This window comes from Impatiens glandulifera, chromosome 9, assembly GCF_907164915.1.
Source record: "Impatiens glandulifera chromosome 9, dImpGla2.1, whole genome shotgun sequence".
NCBI lineage: Eukaryota > Viridiplantae > Streptophyta > Magnoliopsida > Ericales > Balsaminaceae > Impatiens > Impatiens glandulifera.
Window position 1 is genome coordinate 1,805,690 of NC_061870.1, and position 9,766 is coordinate 1,815,455.

Consider the following 9,766-nt stretch of genomic DNA (forward strand, 5'->3'; position numbering starts at 1 on the left):
TTTGAAGTCATAACATTCTGAATAAAAGTTAAAAAGCTAAAAACATAAATGAATTATCTGATTACAATGCTTTCAATTTTAGTGAGTTTAAAAAACGGTAAATTCTAGTTCTTACAGATATTTCGGTTCTGCTTCGTGCTTGGAATTCTTGTCCACGTTCCCGCGAGGACGCTGCAATCCGATACAATATCTTTCCATAACTCTTCAACGCTCCTGCGGGGTCTGCCATATACCCTTGCATTCCGTTCTTACCAAATGTTATGCATCACTGTTCCAAAGTCGCACTGGAACACGCTTGTTGCAAATCTATTTATTTATTTATTTATTGGTTTATTTAAAAAAATTAATAGATCACCTAGTCAACTAACCTAGTTAACAAGATAAATAAGAAGGAATCAAACAAGGTTTAATGAAAAATATAACAATCAAACAGGGCAGAAGGATGCAATGGATTAATGGAACAACAGAAATCAGCACTTTGCCCAAGGCAAAGGAATTCGGGAAGGTCTAATCAAATAAAATAATTAGTAAATACAATGTCGGCCCACCTCCATCTTCTTCCCTTCCTACTCCAACATGAATAGGAAATAAGGTTGGTATAGGTTTAAAAAAATTTGGAGTGAGTTTAAAGAATATTAAAAAAAATTTAAATAAAATAATAATATAAAAGTAAATTTTATTATTTTTTTTAATAATTAAATAAATAAACATTGAAATATATTAAAAAATAAAAAAAAATGAGTTGTTCTAATCAAATTTAAACAGTAAAAGATAATTCGGGATGACCTACCTAGATTTGTCTCTCTTTTAAGGAACTGAGTTAATTTCTTCTGATTGTTAACATGATAGTTTGTTATAGACAAGATTTATAGAAAATCCAAAAAATCTCCACAAGACATTATTTTTAAAATCGTTTGAAGCACGTCAAGAGGACCTCATCAAATGGAATGGCCAAAATTTTCCCTACAAAGATGAGAAGCGAAAAAGGGCGAAAGAGAAATTGAACATTCACACGCAAGATGAGAGGATTTCCTTTATCTGTTAAGCTCAAGGCATGAAGGAATGGGAGGATAATTTTTGGGAAAGTGGAGAAAGAAAGGGAGAACGAGAAGAGCAAGAAGGAAGTTTTGAGCATAGATCTACTATCATCATTGTCTTTAAGCTTCTGGACATTTCTAAGTATAGGTAGTTAGGTTGTGCGTAAAGTTTGGGCATATATTTATTTCTATATCGTCACTTAGCTTCAAGGGCGAAGCCAAGATTTGAAACATACTCAGGCTAATTTTTTAACAAAAAAAATCTACCGGGCTAGTTTTATAATAATATCAAACGATCAATAACGACGGGAAATAATCAATAACGACGGTAAATTACCGTCGTTATTGATGACTGCATACATAATATCTAGGGCTACCCGGGCTACAGCCCGGGCCGGCTTGTACTTGGCTCCGCCCCTGCTTAGCTGTGTGAAGAACTGGTGAGTAATCATTTGTTATGTAATTCATTGTTCAATGGAAACATCATATTTACTAAAATTTGAGTTTATGTATGCTTTGTATTATGTGTGGTAGCATTTGAATGAGGTGGGCATGTTCTAAGTGTTATTTACAGGTTGTTTGTTGAGTTATTTTTCTTCCATTATTCTTTAATCTAAAATACTGAATCTGAATGAAATACATTTAAGAATGAAACTCATACTCATGGCTCTTGGTTAAGAGGCTTTGAATTATAATCCTTTGTAAGTTTGATAGAATGCATTGGTGTGTTTATGCATGATTATGCATAGCCTTAATGTGATGTACAATTGTTGTTCACCTTCCTAATATTCTTTGGGTTTAGTATATGGTTAAGTGATGATGCTGAAGTAATATCAAATTAACAAATTGAATAATTTCACATTGTTCATTTAATCTTAGTTAACCTTTCAGCATACTTGTCTACATGTTTGTTAGGTGGTTAGTGTTCTTGAATTTGTGCATTTTGGTTGACTATTCTCTATTGTGAAAGTAAGAGCATGATTGATGATGTGATAAAATGAATATGTTTGGATTATTATGCCTAACTCTAATGTGATATGCAATTGTTATTGAGCTTGTTGTTAGATGTGAATAGGTTGTTTGGTTGTGGCTGTTAAAATTTGTTGAGCTTGATAATATTCTTTGGGTTTAGTATATGGTTAAGTGATGATGCTGAAGTAATAACAAATTGAATTATTTCACAATGTTCATTTAATCTTAATTATCCTTTCAGTATACTTGTGTAGATGTTTGTTAGGAGGTTGGTGTTCTTGAATTTGTGCATTTTGGTTGGCTATTCTCTATTGTGAAAGTCAGAACATGATTGATGATGTGATAAAATGCATTTGTATGTTTATGGATGAGTATGCCTAGTTCTAATGTGATATGCAACTCATGTTATTGAGTTTGTTGTTAGATGTGAATGGGTTGTTTGGTAATTCTAAAAAAATCCATAAAAATATGTAAAAGACAAAATAATTATGTCCAACAAAAATATAAAAAAAACAAATAGAAAGGTAATCAATCCATTAAGTCTTGTATGGATTTTTACTTTATTTTCTAATTTTGATTTTATTTCATTATTTTCCAGGTATTAGTGAGATTTCAACTAGTAAAAAAAAGGTTAATATCAACAGTTTTTACTGTTGTTATTAAACAAAAAATGGTTAGTATTGAGTAATAACAACAGCTCAAAAAATGGTTGACATCCGTTACTAGAGCCTCCGTAGGCATTGCTCAAACATGAAATATCAACCATTTTGGCGAGGTTGTTATTACTCAATAACAACCGTTTTGTGAGCGGTTGTTATTAAGAAATATCAACCGTTTTACATGCAATTGTTATTAAGCAATATCAACCGTTTTAAAAAATATTGTCATTACTCAATATTAACCATTTTGTAGGCGGTTGTTATTAAGAACTATAAAAGTGGTTGTAATCTATATATATATAATGATGCTTAATTTTTAAAGTGTCCGGATTGCCGGGTCGAGAGCTGTGGTTAATTTAGATATTTGGGTCGGATTGTGGGTTGACCCGCCTTTAAATTTAAAACGGTTAAAATAAAATTAAAAATGCTAGAGGTATGTTTCGAACTTGCAACCTAACAAAACAAGTACAACTCTTTAACCAACTAGGCTACAAAAATTTTATATTTTAAATTCAACACCAAATTTGATAAACGCGGGACGTTTTAATATTAATATAAGTTCAACTTTTTAACTAACTAATCTATACATATATAATGATGCTTAATTTTTAAAGTGTCCGGATTGCCGGGTCGAGAGTTGTGGTTAATTTAGATACTTGTGTCGGATTGTGGGTTGACCCGCCTTTAAATTTAAAACGGTAAAAAATAAAATTAAAAATGCTAGATTTATATTATTAATCGTGCAAATGCACGGGCTAAATGCTAGTTTCTTAATTATAATGGTTGTTGACATTTTTTATTTCGAATTTATAAAAAAATATTTCAATTATTTAATTAAAAATCACTTTAAAATAAATTTAATTATTTTATACAGAATTTCAAATGACAAGATAATTTTTAAATATAATTCCAAAATTAACATTAAAATAATTTAATTCCATTACATACAAATACTACATTTAAATAAATAAAAAATCATAATAAAAAAAATAAAAAAAATAATATGATCTTCATCTTCTATCATCTATTTCTTCTTCTTGAACTTCATCTTCTATCTCTTCTTCTTTGATCTTCATCTTCTATCATCTATTTCTTATTCCTCATTTTCTTCATAATTAACAACCTCCTCTTTTTTATAATTAATTCCGTCCAAATTTAGTATACCTACATATAAAGACATTTACAACATAAATAATTAAAATTAAAGTTAATAATATAAACATTGTTGGAGGAATCTATTTAATCTATTTAACAACTTCTTAGTGTATCTCAAAAACCTGATTATACAATGATAATTTTACCTATAAGGCAAATGAGAAAGGAATTAAGAGCATTTATTTGAAGGAGGAGAGTTATCTCTGGGATTTGAGAGCATAGGACTGAGGGTTGAGGGATGAGAGGGAGATTGATGAGAGAATAAGTAATCGAAGTCATAAAAATAAAGGTTGTGGGAAGAGAGGTGATTGAGGAGAGAAGAAGTTATCGAGAAGTCATAAAAATAAAGGTTGTGGGAAGAGAGGTGATTGAGAAGAGAAGAAGTTATCGAGGTTAAGGAGAAATTATCAGATAATGGAGAATTAATTATTTTGTATAACAACCCACGATTTTAATGATATTTTATTTATTTATTTTAATTATATATATATATATATTATATTTAACAAATTTAATTACTTAAATATTATATATATATATATATTAACTATTAAATATTATATATAAATATAAATTATTAAATTCAAAATATTAAAAAATATTTAATATCAACTATTTTTAAAATGGTAATATTATATATATTTACTCTATTAAATAACAAATCAAATTAATTTATATAAAAAATTTAAAATTTAAATATTTTATATGTATATTTTATTAAATAAATATGAATATTTCAAATTTAATTATATATATATATATATATATATATTTTTTATTACATAAAATATGAAATTATATTATGTTTTTAAATTTAAAATATATTGTCATAAAATTTTATTTTTTTTACTTATTATTATTATTATTTAATATTTATATTATATATATATAATTCATATAATTAATTATTAATAAATTCATATATATTTATATAAATAATTATCTTTCTTAGTTTCTCTCTAATCTCTCCACTTATTAATTTTTTTCTTTAAATCTTAAATTTTAATTCTCCTTTTTTAATAGTATTTTTTTATTCTTATTAAATATTAAAATTTATTAATATTTATATTTTTCATAAACACTAAATTTTGTTAATATTTTTATTTTTACTTTCCCTAAAAAAAATATTCCTTCGTGTATATTTTTTTTTATCTTATCTCACTTTTATTCCTCATATAAAATAAATAAAAATAATTCAAAAATTACAAATAAATTCTCATAACAACTTTTAATAAAAATATTGAATAATTTCTTTTTTACTAAGAATAAAATTTATTCAAACATTTTGCGGCAACAATAAAATAAAATATAATAAAATATATATCAGAATAAGTCTTATAATACCTGTTGATATTTCTCCCTTTATATCAACGGTTTTTAAAATGGTTAATATAGAGTGGGTCAATATCAACCATTTTAAAATTCCGTTAATATAGATGAGTTAATATCAACCGTTTTAAGAGCGGTTGATATTGACCCCCTTTATATCAACGGTTTTTGAAACTGTTGATATAAAGTGGAGTCAATATCAACCGTTTTAAAATTCCGTTAATATAGATGAGTTAATATCAACCGTTTTTTAAAAACGGTTGATATTGACCCCCTTTGTATTAACGGTTTTTAAAACGGTTGGTATTACCCCTTTAATATCAACCGCTGAACAAACGGTTACTATTTTTGGTTACTATTAATGATTTTTTTACTAGTACCATAAAGACAACCTAGACGCATGCCCTAGGGATGGAATTTTACAAGCCTTTAGTTGCATGATTATATTATCTTTAGACACATGTACTAGGTTGGACTAAATAAACAAAGTGTAAAAAAAATATTTTATATAAAATAGCCAAGAGAGTTTAAAATAGAGACCATCATTTCATGGGCACAAAAGACATAGCTCTATTGCCCTTTCTCAAGTGTAACGAAGGCCCGAACCTTCATCAGAATCTCATTTATTCGCGTTCGAGAATAAAAATATTTTTTTTCCCAATTTCTTAAAGAAAAAAATTGAGTAGCGACTCTACAAAGTCAAAGCTAGTTTAATAGATATAATTAACTCTTATTATGGCTCCTCACCTCATTTTATACGAGACGACTTCTAAGGAAGTCGTATTCTTTTTTTGTTTTACGAGTTCGAAAGAAAGTTAAGTCACAAGATATAATGAAATCGACATTAAGCTTGACTCTAATTCAGCCTATCATTATGGTTCCTCGTCCTACTCGAGATTCGAGAAAGAATGTAATATATGATAAAAAAAAAAAACTATCGAGTCGAATAAACACTTTAAAATATCGATTTTTAGACATTACAATTATTAAAGATTTTTTTAATAATATTAATAATTCTAAATATAATATATATAATTTTATTTTTAATATATTAAAATATATAATCATTTTGTAAAATATTATAAAGGTGTTGTATTAAATAAGAAAAACTTATGACTCAAATACTAAAATTATTAAAATTTATATAAGAAATTCATAAAATTTTAAAATTTATTATATATTTTAATAATATGTTACAAATAAAAAATTAGAACTATTAATCATTATTTTAAGAAGTTTATATGAAATTATTATTATTTACATGACTTGATTGATATTTATTTAGTAAATATCTAAATAATTATTTTAATTAAAAATTTACTAAATATAAGTTTATATATAAATTTAAAAAAAATATAATTTTATTAAAAAATAAAAATAAAATAATTCATTTGAAATTAATTTTAATTAAAAAATTTTTTAAATGAAATACATATATACAAATTTAAATTTTTATTGTCATAATAATAAAATAAAAAATAATAGTTTAAAATATAAATTATTTTAAGTAATAAGTTGGATGAATGAAATATTTTTTAATTGATTTAAATTATTTAAATAACCTAAATTATTAAATGTATAAAATTTTATTCTTTTAAAAACAAAAATAAAAGAAATAAAATTAATAATAATAATAATAATAATAATAATAATAATAATAAATAACATCTTGTTAGGGATGCTATGAGCACGGTGAAAAGACGACACGTTAGATACGACTCTAGCAACATGCATCCGTACACGTGTTCTCATATGAATGTTATGATTGCCCTATCTTCACTCCTAAAACCACCGCCTGACTATATAATGAATCGTGAGCCCAGAAAAAGGAAATTAAAGATGATCAACATTTTAGCAGTGACTCTACTTCTCCTCACCACTCTAACCACACATGGAGTACTCTATCCACCGGCACCTGTTCCAGATCTTGTTCAACAACCTCACTCCGACGACGTCCTTGAAGTACTGATCAAACACGGCAGCCATCGACTCGTTATCGACGTCGAGTATCAAACAGAAGCTGACGGCGCCGCCGTTATCACCACCAAAGTCTCTAATATCGATGGTCATAATCTTGAGGAAAATAAACATGACCAGCCTCCTCTACTTTCTCACCCAAAAGAGCTTGTTTGCGATGCTTTTGGTAAATGCAAGCATAAGTTTTCAACCCTACTTTTTAAAGCCAAAGAGAAGGTATCAGAGACCGTTCATGATACTAAGGAAACTGTTGAAGATACAGCCGACAAACTCAGACAAACAATAACCGAAGGTGTCTCCGATAAGGTCTGGTTAATTAATTATATCCTTATGAGATTACAATACTATTTTAATTTTATATATATTATTATGTTAGGTGATCAAGTAGATGGTTTTGATTTTGAGTTCCTTAGCTAGAATTACTTTTCTGCCATGTTAGGTGTAGACAGTAATGGTTGCAGCGCCCCCAAGTAAAAATAAATAATTTTGTTTTTATTTAATTGGTTATATAATATTTTATATTAAAATAAATAAAATAATTTTATATCATTATTATTAACAAAACTAAATTATTCTAGCAGTTTAAATTCTTGGATTAACACATGTTGTGAACCATGATTCAAATATTATTGATGTATTTTATTTATTTATTTATTTTGGATGCCTTATATGCTGATCATGAATCATTGGAAATAATTGGTCTCATAAATTGGGTTAGTGTCCAATCCATTAGGATAATTTCAGTCACAAACTTAAGAGACACGAGCTGAATTCTAATCTGGATCGTTTTATTGATGTAGAGGCTATAATTTGACGAAATGACCCCGAAGATTGGGGTATTTGACCTGTGATCGCTGATAATTTTTAATGTCTTCGTGATTTTTTTTATGAAATTATCCTTGTATCGAAACGTTAAGTGGACTGTCGAAACGTTAAGTTCCTTAGCATTTCGCTACAAGGGAAATTTCGTCAAAAAAAAAATCACTAAAAATTATCAGGGACCAATCTTTGGGGTCATTTTGTCAAATTTCCCATAAAATTTCCCTGCCCATTATTGATTTGTCTTTTGTATGAGGCTGTTGCTTGACTTTTATTTCATTCCTCTTCTATTTGTTTTTATTTCATTCCTCTTCTATTTGTTTTGGTATTGATTTTTGGGATTCTTTTGATCTGGATAACTAATTTAATGTGATTACTATATTATTACCTTAAATCTCATAAAATAATATTTTAAGCAGATAGAGGATATGAAGGAGACAATTAAACAAACTACCGAACAAGCAAAAGAGACTATAACTCATGATATCCCTGAAAAGGCTAACCAAACAAAACAAGCAGTAGACAGAGCCAAAGGGTCAGCCGGAAAAGAGTTAGTTCAGATATTCCGGCGAGTAAGAGCTATTGTATTTGATGATGCCATAGCCTACACATTCTCCCCTTGGGCGGTTAAATCATTAGTGGAGCTAATCCATTTGCTTGGCTACGCGACGGCGTACGGTATGAGTGTGTGGGTGACGTTCGTATCCAGCCACGTGTTGGCAGGTGCACTTCCAAGGCAACAGTTTGGAATTGTACAGAGCAAAATATATCCCGTTTACTTTAAAACATTGAGCTTATGTATTGGGCTTTCTTTAATGGGTCATTTATTGGGTCAATGGAGAAGATTGAAATCTAGATCAGCCGACATGTTTCAAGCATATTCTCTGTTCTCGGCTCTTATAATGACGTTGGTTAACTTATGGTACATGGAACCTAAGGCCACCAAGGTTTGTAATTTGTAAACATGGGTCTTTTCTTATAAATGATTGTGTTTTCAAATGGACATAATAATTGACATTGTGATTATGTAGGTTATGTTTGAGAGGATGAAGGTGGAAAGGGAATTAGAAGGGAGGGGGAGAGTTCAAGAACCAGCTGGTAAGGTGGTCGGAGTGTTGCCGGCGGTGGTTGAGGGTGAAAAGGAATTGGATGGAAGAGAGAGAAAAAAGATTGAAGCTGGTGAGAGGTTGAAGAGTCTTAATACATACTCATCCTTGTTGAATGTTTTAACTTTGATGGCACTAACTTCCCATCTTGTATATTTAGGTCAACGTTTATCCTTGGTTATGTAACTTAATAATGTAAGTGTAGATGGTAGTTAAAATGATATGTTTTTTTTTATGGTTGTTGATGGATAATTAACCTAGCTTCAAATTAGAGTATTTGTAATGTTGTACTAGAGAATATTGGAGTAAAATCCTCAACCACTATGGATGATTGTGAGTAATTAATGTTTTTTTAATGTTTAATTCTCTATAATTCTCAAATAATTCTCTATTTAATATATATATATATATATATATATAATAACCAAAACAAACATGACTTATATGATCAATTCATTGTAAACTAACCAAGTTCATTATAAATTTGCAAAATACATTTTCAAATGAAATTCATTCGTTAAGGAGTAAAGTTCCAAAAATATTAAAAATATACCAAAAAATTTAGAAAATGTGATTTCCAAATATTTTTAAAATGTTTCCCCAATCCAATGAGTTTTCCAAAAAGTTGATCATTGTTCTATCTTTATTTATATAAATCTGTATACATTTAATAAAACAACTAATTAGATTTACTATTAGTTTATTTATTGAA

At 28.0% G+C, this 9,766-nt stretch overlaps 1 protein-coding gene across 1 annotated transcript; it reads left to right on the forward strand.

The window, feature by feature from the left end:
* Positions 1-6,835: 6,835 nt before the first annotated feature.
* LOC124914389 lies at positions 6,836-9,409 on the forward strand. The gene is made up of 3 exons (XM_047454928.1): positions 6,836-7,435; positions 8,368-8,895; positions 8,980-9,409. Exons 1-3 carry the CDS (start codon positions 6,836-6,838, stop codon positions 9,238-9,240), a joined length of 1,389 nt encoding a protein of 462 aa, XP_047310884.1. The 3' UTR covers positions 9,241-9,409.
* The last annotated feature ends 357 nt before the right edge of the window (positions 9,410-9,766 follow it).